The sequence below is a fragment of the Protopterus annectens genome, chromosome 7.part0 (assembly GCF_019279795.1).
Source record: "Protopterus annectens isolate FY-2018-M chromosome 7.part0, PAN1.0, whole genome shotgun sequence".
NCBI lineage: Eukaryota > Metazoa > Chordata > Ceratodontiformes > Protopteridae > Protopterus > Protopterus annectens.
Genome location: NC_056739.1, coordinates 1401832341 through 1401848846, shown reverse-complemented (window position 1 = coordinate 1401848846; position 16506 = coordinate 1401832341). Strand labels below are relative to the sequence as shown.

The following is a 16506-nucleotide window of genomic DNA, read 5'->3' as shown; positions in this document are numbered from 1 at the left end:
TAATCCGTAGGCCTTTTCCCATTTTTATATCCAAGACTATTCCAAGAACTGACACCAGTACAGATGTCTCTGTGACACCAATGGTAAACCCTGTTGGGCCAGGCAGGTATCTATCTACCCTAATTTGTTTCATATACAGGTTCATAGGTAATTACTAGGCCAGCTGCTCCTGTGGGCCTTCTTAAGCCAAGCCAATTTCTACAAAGATGATAATTAAACTGTGTACCTTGTGTCTGTGAGCTAAACACCTTAACTATTATGTCAAACCTCAACTCCCCTTTTGATTTGCCAGTATTTTACCCATTGAATTACATATAGATTAACATTTAGTATTTTTAATTTGGCAAATACCCCATTATGTAGATAGTGTCAAAAGCCTTTGTAAGATCAAGATAAAAAATATGTACTGTTAGCCCTTCATCATTTTACTTAGAATACTAGACAGGCTGATGGTTATAAAATGTATGTCAGTATGCCTGTAAGTGCAAAAAATGTTTTAATAGTAGTGAAAATGGGGAAACCAGCCACAAATAGTGTACTTATTGGGGGGATCAGATCCTTTTCAGTGCTACTAGTATTTTTAGAATGTTCTGTCAAAATATTTTATATATTTCATCCATTATGGAGGAGAGAGAATTTAGAAGGGGAAGGGGAGAAGGTATGATCCGATATTTTATGAAAGTGTGGATATAGTGGGATGAATTCATAAATGTTACAGCAATATGTTTGTTAGGTATAGCCCTTACAGTAGTCGTTTTGAAATTTAGTGATAGCCCTACTGCAGTGCTTTTACATGAAGATATGCAACAGCATGGTGGACTGTCTCCACGGCCATGCTATATGTTAATAAGGCAATCCTGGGAAGAGGAATATGCTAATTAGCTCTGTGCTTTCCTCCAGAACTACCTCTTCTAAGGTATATATGGAGCCAAGTGAGTCAGTGAATCTCCCAGCTGTGTAAATTAGCATGGCTGCTCCTAGTCACTCATGGTAAAGAATATGGCCAAAAAGTTGCGTTCATCCAAGACAGTAAAGGATTTTAAATATTCCTCAAGCAATTATAGAAGCTAGCATGCACTTACTGAAAGATATGAAGTGTGAATCTCAAATGCATGGCATTAAGGACAGACTGTAATCATCTGTGAATTACTAGTGTAGGGAAAAAGGACCCATCATGGGCATTCTAACAAGAGGCAGTGGTGTGGGTTATGTGGTGTGTGTGTGTGTGTGTGTGTGTGTGTGTGTGTGTGTGTGTGTGTGTGTGTGTGTGTGTGTGTGTGTGTGTGTATGCAGGGGAGTGAATGGGGTGGAGGCCTGTGCTACCAAGTTGTGGTCACCATTACTGTTTTTGCACTCATGTTAGTTAATGATTCACAGACATGCAAATTAGCCAATAATGTGGTCTTTCCTCATTACAGCTAACATGCCTCTGAAATGCAAATCTCTACATTGCAGAAGCAGGACCTTTCACCACAGATCTTAATGTGAGTGGTGGGGTTCTTAATATATCTCAGAGACCCCCTTTTTTTTTAGCTGAAGATCTGTTATGTTACATAATATATGCTATAAGTTGTGTGCAAAACTGGTAGCAGAAAAGAGTGCCATATTTTATACATTAGAATGTAGCATGAAAAATAGCCTGCGAATGGATCGGATTATTGTAAGAGTATGTCTCTTTGTACAGCAGAATGGTCATAGGACAGATATTAGTTTGAATTTGAAGGTGTTTTAGAGTTTCAGACCATATGAGTTAAGGGTGACATTAGGTTGTTCTGGTTTCCAAAGGAGAGTGAATCTGGCACTGAATAAGTGTACAATAAAGCATGTAGCGGTTTTGGAATTATACAGTTAAGAGATAATTAAGCTTGAATTTTAACAAGCAGTGTTACCCTGTTAGCCTACTTTTATTAATACTGCAATTAAACCTGATATCACTTATAGTAAAACTAAAAAGAGAGAGGGGGGAAGAAAAATAAAAAGAAAATGTGAAAGTGAGAGAGAGAGGAGGGAAGAAAATTATAGCGTATGACTGATTTTGACATTTTTGGACAATTTGAAGGTGTCTGTGAAGGAGTTAGAACAGCTAGGAAAAGTTTTCCTATGATTAGTGCTGTTGTATGTACTGGGGTTTCGCATTTTAAAAGACAAAGAAAAATATTTTCAGTATCCATTTGGTACAGAGACAAAAAAAGTGAATTGGAACAGGAATCCATTGGCCTGGTTCTTAACAGAGAAGAACACATGCAAAAATCTGGCTAGACAAGACAGAATATCGGAAAGTAGGAGTAGCTGTTGTTTCACAAATGGGCATATATATCAATAACTTTTTGTGCTAATTTTAAATTATTATACAAGCTGTTTGCTATTAACTTTAAATAGGTGGTGAAGTAATTTGGTTACATTTTCAGTGTTTTTAGAGGACAGGAATATAATAAAATGAGGAAGGCTATATGGTAAAAAAGAAGGATGGGGAGGCATGGTATTCCTCAGAGTATAGGTGGTAGTCAGAGTTATATAGTTATGTTTGGAAGGAAGAGATTAGAGATGTACAGGGAGAGCACAACCAATTATTTTTCAGTCATTTCTATCCAGCGTGGAAAAGTACAGAGAACATACAAAGAAATCTCATGTTCCAGTATTAAGAATACTAATCCTGGACATTTTCTTAATTCATGTGGTGAGGGATGCACATAATACCAAATACAGGATCCATCGTGTCTGCAGAATACCCATAGATTAACATTTTATGCCAAAGACTAGAACTACATTTCGTTCATAAACAGAAAGACCAGTAATACTAAGTTAGATAGTGATATTCAAATCATGAGATGAGAATAAAGGAAAGTTTTGAGGAGTATGAGGTGCCGTACTCTTAGACAGGAGGAAATGAAGGTATGATAGAGACAGCATCTGTGATACCAGTTTCAAATATCATAATACTCTGTAAGTGCATTACTTGACAGTCGATGAATATGAACAGTGCTGCCAAACAGTGATTATGTCACTGTCAATAAATTAATTTGGCAAGATTCTTACAGGTAAAGATCTCCATGAGTTATACCAGATAGCTTAAGTTGCAGCACACTATTCACAGTGTATTAGTTTCAGTTAAAACTGTTTGTAAGAGCATTTGAAATGAGTTTGTATATTTATGTTACTAGCCTCCCTAGGTGGACTGCTCCATGACATGAATGTCATGTCTGAGAGGTACGTCTTCTGCTATAGAGGCAGTTTGAGGGAATACTGAGTAGGTGGTTTCAGTTGTGTATCAGTTTTATGTCATGAGATTAGGGAAACTATACCAGAGCATCAGTCATTGCGTATAAACTTGTAAGGCAAGATTAATTGGCAGAAAGCAATTAGGTGTTGAAGGTTCTTCTAGTCTGGATGACTCACTGCTTCACAGTGATATGTTTGAGATGCTCATTTATTTATTTGACATTTGTTTACCAGGGTGGTCCAACTGGGTCTGCAGAACCTGTTTTCAGAAGAGGCCCAGGAAGAAAAGCTCCACATACAGTACAATACAAATACAGTATAGTCTACAAACAATACAAGCAACATGAGGAATACTGTACAAAAATAAGTTGATTGAACAAAAACTAGGTTACAAGGTATACTACACATCTGCACAATTCTACAGAGTTATACCATTATAGACAATTTTAGTCATTCTACCAACATATACATAGCCTATGAGTAAAGTGTATAAAAATAGTATGTGGGTAGTAAAATGTATGACATTGGCTGTTATAGTACAGGAAAAATAAAAGGTTGGTTTAAGTTAGGAAAATAATAGATGAGTTAGTGATGCAGAAAGACACTAAGAGAGTTAAGAAGAATAGAGGCATTACAGCCTGAGCAGTAGCTTAAGGATTTGGTATAGAAACAGAGGAAGAGTTAGGAGATACTTAGGACCTTGCATACTGTGAAGAAGTGAGATGTGACAGAAAGAGGATGAAGCAAGTGTGGAAGAAGAGAAAGACCTGAGCATTAGGCTGGATTTATACATCAGCAACAGATTGTGTAGAATTGCCACAGCTTCAGCTTTGGACTTGTTCAGCTTTAACTGACTAAGGAAGAGCTACTGATAAATGGCTTGCTGGTCAGCAGTAAGGGAATACACATTCATCTTGGTGACCTGATGGAAGTAGCTCTGTCCTCCTAATCAGATCAGCTGGTGTGAGAATCAACATTGTGAAGAGTAGAGGACTCTGGATGGAGCCCTGAGCTACTCCACAATCCAGAGAGAATGAGCTGAACCTACGGAAGGATGTATGTATAGAATGTCCCAGTTCAATGAGTATAGTTCACTTTGAATAGTCCACAGTGGGAATTTCTTCTTCATGGATCAATCAATTACTCTTAAAGTAGAATTAGTAAAATTCACATGGACAACCGATCACTCAAAAATCTCTGATTTGTTTGGAATCATAATTCAAATCTTATCCTGATTTTAGCAGAATAATATGCATTTGTATACGCTTTCACTATTTCGTAGCTTGTTCTAGGAGTATGTTAAAGATAGGACTAAGATAAGCCAGTCTGACACTAAGATAGTATGCTGGCAAGTAGGTGTTTAGATGTGTCTTTCTTTTAAAAAGATGCAGCCACCCATGAATTTTTGTTTTTACAGTCAATGATTTTTCTATCTGAAACTGCTTGGAATTGGCTTAGGTCAAGCTTTGAGATCAACTTATTACTGGCCAAGGTAGCCACCCATCTCATATCTGTCACAAACAATGCAGTACTTTCTGTAAACTCAGAAGCTGGGTATGCTGAACTCATATAAAGCTTTAGATACATTTCTGAGATTGCTGTTATTTGCAGTCTTAGTACAGTATGCCATGTGAGAAACTGTGGTACTTTATTGCATAGTCTCTAATATGAATCAATGTGACTGACATACACTAGTCTAGTGGCAGAATCTAAGTCTATTATTTGGGACTAGGTCCCCATTGAGCAGAATGAGGCATCTTGGTGGGAACTATTTCATGGCTATAGATCAGCCGATGTATACATTTCTTCTAAAAGTGTCATGCAAAATGTAGGGGTGAGCGGTTGGAGTGACATGACTGCAATTGCTGCTAATGTAGGTTTTTCTACTACTGCATTTAAAAAAGTTGTTTCAGCTGTGTTTGATGGGATGTGAGAAGGATGTTTTACTCACAGTAAATTATACTTTCTTTTGGTCAGTATTATATGGTACTTTTTGTTTATCCATCCAATTTGACACTTATTTTATGCTAACAATACATGATGAGTTATTATGTAACACTGTTCTCCCAATATGCAGATGCAGTTATCAGCATGGCATGTTAATTACTGCTTTATTGCATATCTGCATCACTGACTGGGACAGAAACAACTACGAATAAGCAGGCTGTATTAAGCAATAAGTTTAAAGTCTGAGGTGCACACGCTGTCATATTATAACCATTAGAAGGAAATATAAAGGATAATGCATTCTAAATGAGAATTATATATCTTGGAATATTGGTATTTCTGTAAATCAAAGGCCTCTGACTCCCTTTCCTTGCACACAATCCTTTCATATTTTGTACAGCTCCACAACTCCAGCAATGGGTCAGTTCTGCCTCATACCCACTATCAGTATCAATGCACTTTTTCAATATTAGAAAAGTAAAATGAGATGTAAACCATTTCTAGACATCCTAAAAAATTTCACCACAAGTATCCTGCTAATATGCATTTGAACTGCTTAGTGTGAATAGCAACTGAATTCCTGAAAGACTAACAATTATAATAGATACATAATTTTCATGTATGCTTGAATTAGGCAACGTCATAAAATACCCAGCAGTGGTGATCTTGATCAGAGATTAACTAAGGCCATTGAGACGTATCTGGCATGAAACAATTTGACTTCCACCAAGAACTTTCAACGTTGACTTTGACATAAATATAATGGCATTTTGTTCTACTGCAGATTAAGTGTTACAGGAACAGTAGTAGGAATGAAACAAAGAATATGATCAATTATACAGTCTTCAGAATCTATAGTGTGCTTCTATGCCCTACTGTCTCTTTGTCTAAGGAGAAGTTATAGACAAGAGGGAGGATCTTGGTTGTATTGCAGTGTTATGACTCAGAAGGAGCATGCATGGCATATACTACCTAAACACAAAACACTAAAAACACACAAAAGACATTAGCTGCACACCACCAGACTACAAGAAACTGAAATATATTATGTAAAATGACTATGTAAATTGCACATTCATTATGCTATGTATAAAATGCTGTATTTTAAGAAATTCTTAAATGAAGCATTATTTATAGGGCTGTTGCTTAACTAAAACTTCATTTGCCCACTTACTGTTCTTGGCCAGCACTAAGGTTACAGTGCCTTACTTTGCTGCAAAGCCAAGGATTGTCTTTATCTTTAAGGGACTGTCGTCTCAGTTATATATCATGGATGATGAGGGATTAAAGCCCCCCACCCATGACCATAAATATGTAATGCTGCTTCTGATTAGAAAAATACCTACTAAGTTTACTTTCATTTAAATGGTGTCTTTTACTTACGCAAAAAGGAGGCCAGCACCAAGAGTGATACCTGAGTTTATTGCAGAATAGGTGTAAAATCAAACCAGTTTCGGCAGTTTTGCCTTCATCAGTGAATATCATTATCATAATGTAACATTCTTTATATACATCCAGCACTACGTCCCAATTAAGTAATTAAAGAGACAGTGATATCAAGAAGTCAGTAATAACAAAACCTGAAAATACCTCTATAGTAAATGAATGAACAGTCTAATTTGTAATTATTTACTCTTATTATACCAGTTATAAGTGGTCATTTAAACCAGGAGAAAAAAGAGCTCCTAGCCTAATCATCCACATCCTTTCTTTATCATTCAAAATACTATGCCACCCTAACTTGTTCACTCTATCACCCACTATATTGTCAATAATACAAAAATGAAATATTGCTGATTTGTGATCACATACATGTTTATAAAGAGCATTCATCATTCGTTTGTTTCGAATGTCACTTAGATATTCAGACATTCTTATTCTAAAAGGTCTAGACGTTTGCCCAACATAAAAGGATGAACAGGAACAAGTGGCCAAATAGACCACCCAGTCTGTTCCACAATTTGCAAAATGCTTAATCCTAGATTCATAGATTTAGTACTAAGCTAACTGCCCTTGTGAGCCATTTTAAGCCTAGCCAATTATCCCTTGTGAGACTCAAACCCTGCAACTTGTGTTTGTATGGCAAACTCATTAACCATTAGGCCACCCTCCCACCCAATGTGGACCATTTGGGTATTTTTGCTAGAAAACTCCTTAGACTTGGGCATATATCTAAATAAAGAGCAATGTCCACAAGAAAATGACCAAACCAACTTGTCCCCTGTAATGGTTAGTTGTTCCAAAGAGTGATTACCACCCTTCAATTTGTAATGATTAAAGTGAGACCCCAGTGTTTGTCTCCTGCAATATGAAAACTTGCATCTATCTGTAAGGAGACTTGATAGTTCCCATGAGAATATTCCAATTTTTATTAATAACATTTCTGATGGCATTAATGTTCCTACCATAGGTAGTGACAAATCGGATACTATCCCCTGAGGTACACTTTTTTCCCCTATATTGTAGTAATTCTGACCTGTCTTGTGCACTAGCCCAATTACTAACTGAAAGGATAGTTCCTGGTTTACAGCCTCTAGCTCTGAATCTATGTATTAAATCAGTCTTGTGATGTTCATAGTCAACATTGGAGGAGCATATTCTTTTGATGCATAGAAATTGTGACTTGGGAATGTTCCTTATAATATGATCAGGGTGTAAACTAGTTCCCGGTAAAAGGCTGTTATACTCTGGATATTTGCGGAAGACCTGGGTCGACAGAGTATGATCTTAATTTCTACATATTTTGACATCAAGAAAATGAATTTCTTGGTGATGCATGTTGAGTGTAAATTCAATACCCCGCTTATTTTCATTGAGGTATTGGACAAATTTTAAGAGATATTCTATGTCCACCCACCAGTCTATCCAACAGTCGTCCAGGTACTGCCACCAAATATCCATCTCCCCCTGAAAAATATTATGTGATGTATCATATATAAGGAATTCCTCAAAATAGCCCATAAACAGATCCATATATATGGGGGCAAAAGATGCTCCCATAGCCGTACCACAGACTTGCCAGTAACATTCTTAGTCCATAATCAGAAGCCTATTATATATTCATATATTAATAGTGAATTATATTTTGTGTATAATACACCCTTTGGGAGTCACGGTTATTTGATAGGGCTCATTCACTCACTCATTTGTGGGATTTTATATTAGTGTATCGCATACAAGATTGGATGCTTTTGATATTACTTATTGTTTAAACTATATACGTTATTGTTCATATCGAATTATGTCTGCCTCTTTATAATATTTAATATACCAGGCTATGCATAGTTGTTTTCATTGAATATCAAAGATTAGGTGGACATCTATTTAAATGCCAAATGATTTAAGGCCCTTGATTATTATGGAATCCTTGTTTTACAGGGGGACAGTATTTGCACTTATATATTGTGTTTCTTTTGGAAACAAACTACTTGTTCCTCCTTTTTTAGATGATATTACACTGTTCATTTTTTTCTACATATTGTTTTTCTTTTTGTGAAATGCATTATTCTCTATACTGTGGTTGAAAATCATTTCTAACAGGGAGAATACTATACAAGTATAGCAATAATCATCTGGGTATATTCTCCTAAATAATTATTTGATATTTTTGGGGAGCTAAAGATTGACACACAATTGTTAATAATTGGAATGGACCTTTAATTATATTATTTTGAGTATCTTACTCATCCAAACAGATTTGTTAGCCTAAAGGCATTTATATACCTATATTTTTTCCCTTCTATTAATGATTCTCTGGTAGATCCCCTAGCATAGTAAGAGACACCTACCATGGATTTAGTTACTATACTGCAGGGTTTATCTGCAGATAAAAATGACCTTCAAGTGTTTGGGGTTCAAAATAATGGTGGTATCACTACTGGGGATACTAGGGACCCAAATGATCCATGTAAGAATCTCTTCATAAAACTGACTAAAAGCATGACCAATTTACGTATTTCAGTTTGGCATCTTAAACTATTTAAGGCCTATCAGGCTCAAAATATAACTCCAAGGGGTTTGAGACTCCGGTCACAATCATATGTCAGTAATCCAGATGATAGGCTATATGAGGAATGGGCACAAGCACAGCAAAATGCATCTATGTCATTTGTCAAAATATCACAGAAACCCAACATATTTGTGAGGAAATCAAGACATATGAGGGTCAGACATTATACCAAGAATGTCTTCACAAATTATCCAAGGATCTACTAATAACAGAGAAAAACTTAAGGAGCAAGAAACTACATAAATTTCATAGGGATCTGACGGACTATGAACAGGGCAAACTTTTTGGTATTAAAACGAATGTCACTTTTTCTGATGGGGATTATAGGGGGACTAAACCCAGATCCATTTTAAAGAAATCTAAAAAATGATTATAGCAGCACTTCAGGGGAGGAATCCTCTGTTACTGAAACAGAGCATGGGCTTACTCAGGGGTCCCCAGCCCACAAGAAACAGAAAAATGCTGACCACCCTTTAGGTCTAGGAAACACAGGGGTGGGAGAAAACATTGCAGATGTGGAGAATTTGGAAACACTGTTACAAATGATAATTCCCAAATAGCAGAATGCTCAAATATACTCAACATTTCCTCTGTAACACTATCTGAAACTGCTATGAAACTACTAAATAAGGAATTAACATATGTTCCTGGTTTCTATGTTCATGAAGACAGTATTGTGAAAGATGTGTTGTCATTTTGTCGACTGTTGAATTTAAAACTATATTTTGTTCAACAGGGTGACTCTCAAATATCTACTGATTTTCACTTAAAAAAATCTACTTTTCCGCCCCCCATGGATAAATATGTTTCCATATTTCAACAATCAGTTCTCAAAGATCTACATTTTCATGATTATGAATCCCGGATGTTAGGTCACAACTTGTCTGGAGTGGAACAACAAGCCCTTAGGGAATTAAGAAATAATCGTGATGTAGTCATTATTCCTGCCAACAAAGGAGGAACAGTTGTAGTTATGGATATTGATTATTACTTATCAGAGGAGCATAGACAGCTCCAGAATGGGATACACTATATGCCAATGCCTCTAGACCCAACCAAATGATTCAAAAATGAGACTGATTCCTTTTTGAAGCTGGCAGCTGAGGAAGGTATTATTAGTACATCAGATCTAAAACACCTTACAGTTGAGGACCCCCATAAACAGATACTATATCTGTTACCCAAAATCCATAAAAATTTGCAAAAACCACCTGGAAGACCAATAGTTTCTGGTATGGGCTCGCTTACATCAGGATTCCTTACCAAATATCTACAGCCTTTTCTGACTATGGTCAGATCTAGGATCAAAGATATGACAGAATTTCTGAGGATCCTAAGTGACACCCAATTAGAACCAGATTGGATAATGTGCACATTGGATGTCACGGTGTTATATACTAATATTCCACACTGGGCTGGGCTGGAGGCTTTAGAATATTGGCTCAATAAAGCAGACATTTCTCCACCAGGTTTTAACACTCTACTTATTTGTATGGCAGAGCATGTTCTAACGAAGAATGTGTTCTATTTCCAACAAGAATGTTACTGGCAAGTCCGTGACCCACTACGGGAGCATCTTTTGCCCTCATATATGCATATCTGTTTATAGGCTATTTTGAGGAATTCCTTGTATATAACACATCACACAATATTTTTTAGGGGGAGATGGATATTTGGCGGCGGTACCTGGACGACTGTTGGATGGTCTGGTGGGCGGATATAGAATATCTCGTAGAATTTGTCCAATACCTCAATGAAAACAAGTGGGGTATTGAATTTACACTCAACATGCATCACCAAGAAATTCATTTTCTTGATGTCAAAATTTGTAGAAATGAAGATCATACTCTGTCGACCCAGGTCTTCCTCAAATATCCAGAGTATAACAGCCTTTTACAGGCAACTAGTTTACACCCTGATCATATTATAAGGAACATTCCCAAGTCAAAATTTCTACACATCAAAAGAATATGCTCCTCCAATGTTGACTATGAACATCACAAGACTGATTTAATACATAGATTCAGAGCTAGGGGCTATAAACCAGGAACTATCCTTTCAGCCAGTAATTGGGCTAGTGCACAAGACAGGTCAAATTTACTGCAATATAGGGAAAAAAGTGTACCTCAGGGGATAGTATCCGATTTGACACTACCTATATTAGGAACATTAATGCCATCAGAAATGTTATTAATAAAAATTAGAATATTCTCATGGCAAATCAGGAACTATCAAGTCTCCTTATGGATAGATGCAAGTTTTCATATCGCAGGGGACGAACACTGGGGTCTCACTTTAATCATTACAAATCAAAGGGTGGTAATCACTCTTTGGAACAACTAACCATTACAGGGGACAAGTTGGTTGGGTCATTTTCTTGTGGACATTGCTCCTTTTGTAGATATATGCCCAAGTCTAAGGAGTTTTCTAGCAAAAATACCCAAATGGTCCACAAGATTAAGCATTTTGCAAATTGTGGAACAGACTGGGTGGTCTATTTGGCCACATGTTCCTGTTCATCCTTTTATGTTGGGCAAACGCCTAGACCTTTTAGAATAAGAATGTCTGAACATCTAAGTGATATTCGAAACAAACGAATGATGAATGCTCTTTATAAACATGTATGTGATCACAAATCAGCAATATTTCATTTTTGTATTATTGACAAGATAGTGGGTGATAGAGTGAACAAGTTAGGGTGGCATAATATTTTGAATGATAAAGAAAGGATGTGTATTATTAGGCTAGGAGCTCTTTTTTCTCCTGGTTTAAATGACCACTTATAACTGGTATAATAAGAGTAAATAATTACAAATTAGACTGTTCATTCATATACTATAGAGGTATTTTCAGTTTTTGTTATTACTGACTTCTTGATATCACTGTCTCTTTAATTACTTAATTGGGACGTAGTGCTGGATGTATATAAAGAATGTTACATTATGATAATGGTATTCACTGATGAAGGCAAAACTGCCGAAACCGGTTTGATTTTACACCTATTCTGCAATAAACTAAGGTATCACTCTTGGTGCTGACCTCCTTTTTTGGATTTGGACTTTGCTTTTTGGCCGTTTGCACCTGCCTTACATGTGTAGTTCGTTTGGGCTTGTATTTTACTTACATCTGCGCAGTTTCCTCTTAGTACAAATTTTTTTTGCACCGCAACATATATTCACATAAGTGCATAATTTATTCAGATCTGTAGTGGAAATTGATGAAACCCTGACTGTGACCCAGGTGAATCATGCTCAGTTGTTGTCATGGGCAATTTAATGGAGCTGATATGCATTGGGCAAGGGGGACTTAATTCTTTACCTATTCACCTTCTTTTAGGACAGGTTGGGAGAGAAGTAAGAAAAATACTACACAAAAGCTGGTCCATAAGCCAAGCCTGGGTGGAGAACAGGACTTTGAAGTAGCATCCAGAGTGGGCAAACTGATGGATCAAGTATTGCTTTCATTCAGGGCCTGGGCCGATATACTTCTCTTGATAGATCTCAATGCCATTCAGTTAATAGGATGCTAGCACATAAGGGGGCTACTGCAACCAAGCAAAAGCATCCCACCTCTGCTAGCAGCAGTGACATTCCCTAGGCTCACCTGTAAGAATTTCATGTGGAGGTGCCATGATTGTAATCAAAGAGGCAGTGCTGATGAGTCCAGCCTGGAGGGGCTAATGACCAGATGACCCTGCCAAGACACCAGAGAAAATGAAAGGTCATGCCTGGAAGATAGTTTTGTAGAACCCTGCTGAAGTAGAGCAAGTCAAACTGTACCATATTCAAGGAAGACCTGAAGAAAACATAATTGCATGTTTGTACCTTTTCAGCTAATTATATGTTTTACAGTTTAATTCTATTTATCTACATTTTCTATAATGTGAAAATAAACGAAACAAGTAAAGTATGACACACTTTGAAGTTGCATTGCATTACCTCCTTTACATTTGAGTATCTTTTTAGTTTCAGTATTTCTTATTGAAAGACTGTGCATTTCAGTTTTAGTATTATGCATTTGTGTATGAACCACATGCAATATATGTTATTTTATCAATTCAGATGATTCTCAATAGCCATCAATAATAAACCTCCATGAAGTGAAAAACTAATTAGTTGAGTTCCTAAAAGATATAAAAAGGGGTTGTAGTCTGTGTTAGCAGAGAGCAGTTCAAAACAACATTTTACCATATGTAGATTTTTTTCCCTGTACTGTTTTTCTTCACTATTACCTTGATTGTATTATATTTAAAATTATAAATAAAATGACAAAAAAAACATAGTTGTCTAGAGATCACTAATTAGAAATGTAAAGTGCTGACATTTCACTTCCAATATATTTGTTTACACTGTCCATCTGAGATTAGGATGTACAAAAACAAGTGATTGTAAAAAAATCTATCTATCGATATGTAGACATGCATTTTAGTGGAATTATGTATCCTTTTATTATCCTAGTGTTTTAGCAATTAGCTATCTTAGAATTACTATATCCTTACATTCTGTTATGCTTATACTCTGCATTTTTTGTCTCCAATCTTGCTTAGGGTTTTCACTTGGCAAATAGATATATTGCATATACATACCCATGTACCATGATGAGCAATAATAAACTTTGAAGTTCTGAAGTGACCTTTTCTGATCATCTTGCATTTCCAGACATTCCCTTTTACTGTTTTAATCTAAGCAGCACGCTTAACTACAGCAACAATATATTCAGTTAATACATGAATGTACATTTATTCTTTTGCTTCATTTATTCTGTTTTCTTGGAAACAAACAGAAAATAAAAGCATTGTATCAATTAGAGAATAACCAAAGAATCACCATTGTTTCAGCCTGCTGTATCTCAGCAATATGTTTTTTTTCTAGAGACTGCATGAAAGGAGAAGAAACAGAGAACAAGAAGATTGGATGCACTGTGAACTTACTGGTAAGAAAAAAACTACTATTATACTCAGCTTGAATGACTTTGGCCACTTTATATTTAATGTAAAAGTTTTGAAGTGCTCCTAAATGTTAGCAGTATTGTAGATAATGAGGTAATGTTACTCAGGCAATAATGCTCAATAGCATAGGCTTTACAGAGAAATAGATTACACAGGGGAGTTATGAGACCTGATTCCTGTAAAATGTAAAATATCACAAATCAATTAGAAGAAAAAGAGTTTGCACAGAGGTCGCAGTACAGTGGGGATCAGGGAATATGCCATTTTCCCCACTGTAGTGTGATCTCAGAGTTTATATATAAAATTAACAGGGGGTATGGGGTGCATGATTTTGAACAACTTAATATTTAGGAGAAATACAAACTTTATTAAAAGTTGAGCACTTTCATCCATAAAAATGCAACAGGACTTCTGCAGAACAATTTTAATACACACCCACTTCCCTTTTTATCCTTCTTTAAACACCATTTAAACAATTAAATACTTAAAACACTAATTAAGTACTTAAAGTTAAAAAACAATACATGACTTAATAAATACTCAACACAATGTAAAATGTGCCACTAATTCACAAAAAACATCCATATTTTTTCATCTTTAAAATGCTCAAAATACTAATTTATTCATTTAACTCAGGATATTCCGTGGCATTAAGCTTCAATTGCCAGTGAAGCTCACAAGCGTCTAAATGCTCAGGAATTACCCTGCCTTGTTGATCATTGTTAATATGTTGCACTATCAAAAATTTAAAACAATGATCTCTATATTTCTCTATCTGTCTGCTTAAGGCATTTGTCTTAACTTCCTTAGAAACATCAGATATGCATTCATATATCCTATTTTTAAAATATCTAGAAGTCTTGCCCACATAGAAGGCAGGGCAGAACAAACATTTGGCAATTTACACATTTTTTGTAAAACAGTTTATAGTGTGAAAATATATTAAGTCTAAAATTGTTGAACATAAAACAATGTCCTGTTTCTAAAATGTTTGCACCTACCACATTTAAAATTACCAAATCTGTCTTACTTTACCAAACTTTTGACCTCTTTCTAAAACGTCTTTGAAATTTAAATCTCTTTTAAAGGTGAATACTGGAGTTGAAACAAACATCTCCAACATGTCATGTTCTGAAATTAACAATGACCAATTTTTCTTAACTATAGAAAAAATATTTGGAGTTTCCCAATTGTACATTAAAATAAAAGCAAACTGACCGTCCATCTTCTTTCTGGGTTCCAAAACACCATGACTGTGGACTCCATCAGTAGATAATATCAGTGAATAGATCTTCCTTTGTCTCTTGTCACAATTTTTTTTTTTTAAGGACACTAATAAATTTTCAGGGTAACCCCTAGATTTAAACATGTTTGTCATAAAAATCAATTTCTTAAATAAAATCCACTTATCTAGTTACCATCCTTGCTGCTCTCACCAATTGTCCTTTCACTACTGCTCTCTTTTGAAAGGAAGGATGGTAACTAGAGTATTCTAAATAAGAATTTGAGAAACTGGATTTTCTAAATATTTTAGAGACTATAGAATTTGTATCCCTGTCAGTAGCAATCTCCACATCTAAATAATGTATTAAATCAGCATTATAATGGTGAGTGAATTTTAAAAATTCTTCAAAGTTATTGATGAATTGTAAAGATTCTTGTAGTTGATCAAGGGTGCACCTCCAAATAAAAAAATGTTCAAATATCTAGTGTAATTAGATATGGACTTATAATATTTGCTTTTGAACACATAAATGGTTTCCCAAAATGACATGACAAGGTTGGCAAAAATGGGGGTGCATGCCACCCCGATAACAATGCCAGTTTGTTACCTAAAATATTGTCCATCAAAATAAATAAAATTGTTGCTGAGAACTACCTCCATTAAAGTTACTAGTGTGATAATCCTGTGACCCTCAAATTTATTAGAAATAAGCAGCTGTCTCTCAAGCCATTGTAACACAAGTTCATGGGGTATGACACTAAACAGGTTACATACATCAATAGTGACAAAATACATGTTATCTGATACTTCTATTCTGTTAAGTTTAAATAAAAATTGTCAAGAATTGTTACAGATGTAAGAAAATACATGTAAGTCTTTTTTCAACTGCTGATCCAAAAATCTAAATATAAAAATGTTTTAGACTTCTTACCATCTATAATAGGCCTAAAAGATGGATTCCCCAAGGTCATGTGTATTTTGGGAATATCAAAAATACTACCTATAACAACTGGGTACTAATTTTTCATATAAGAATGTTCATCTGGTGTAAAGTTACCTTGGTACACCATATCTTCCAGTAATAAGTCAATTTTATTGTAATATATATTTATGTCATTCTGGGACACCTCCTCATAAGTACCATCCATCAGTATAACA

At 35.6% G+C, this 16506-nt stretch overlaps 1 protein-coding gene across 1 annotated transcript in view; it reads left to right on the top strand.

Annotated features, from left to right (window-relative positions):
- Positions 1 to 16506, top strand: part of DOCK3 (dedicator of cytokinesis 3) — a 4843230-nt gene that overhangs the window by 4445118 nt on the left and 381606 nt on the right. The window contains exon 36 of the mRNA XM_044077993.1: positions 14047 to 14107. Within this exon, the coding sequence (XP_043933928.1) occupies positions 14047 to 14107 (61 nt within the window). The remainder of the gene's footprint in view (positions 1 to 14046; positions 14108 to 16506) is intronic.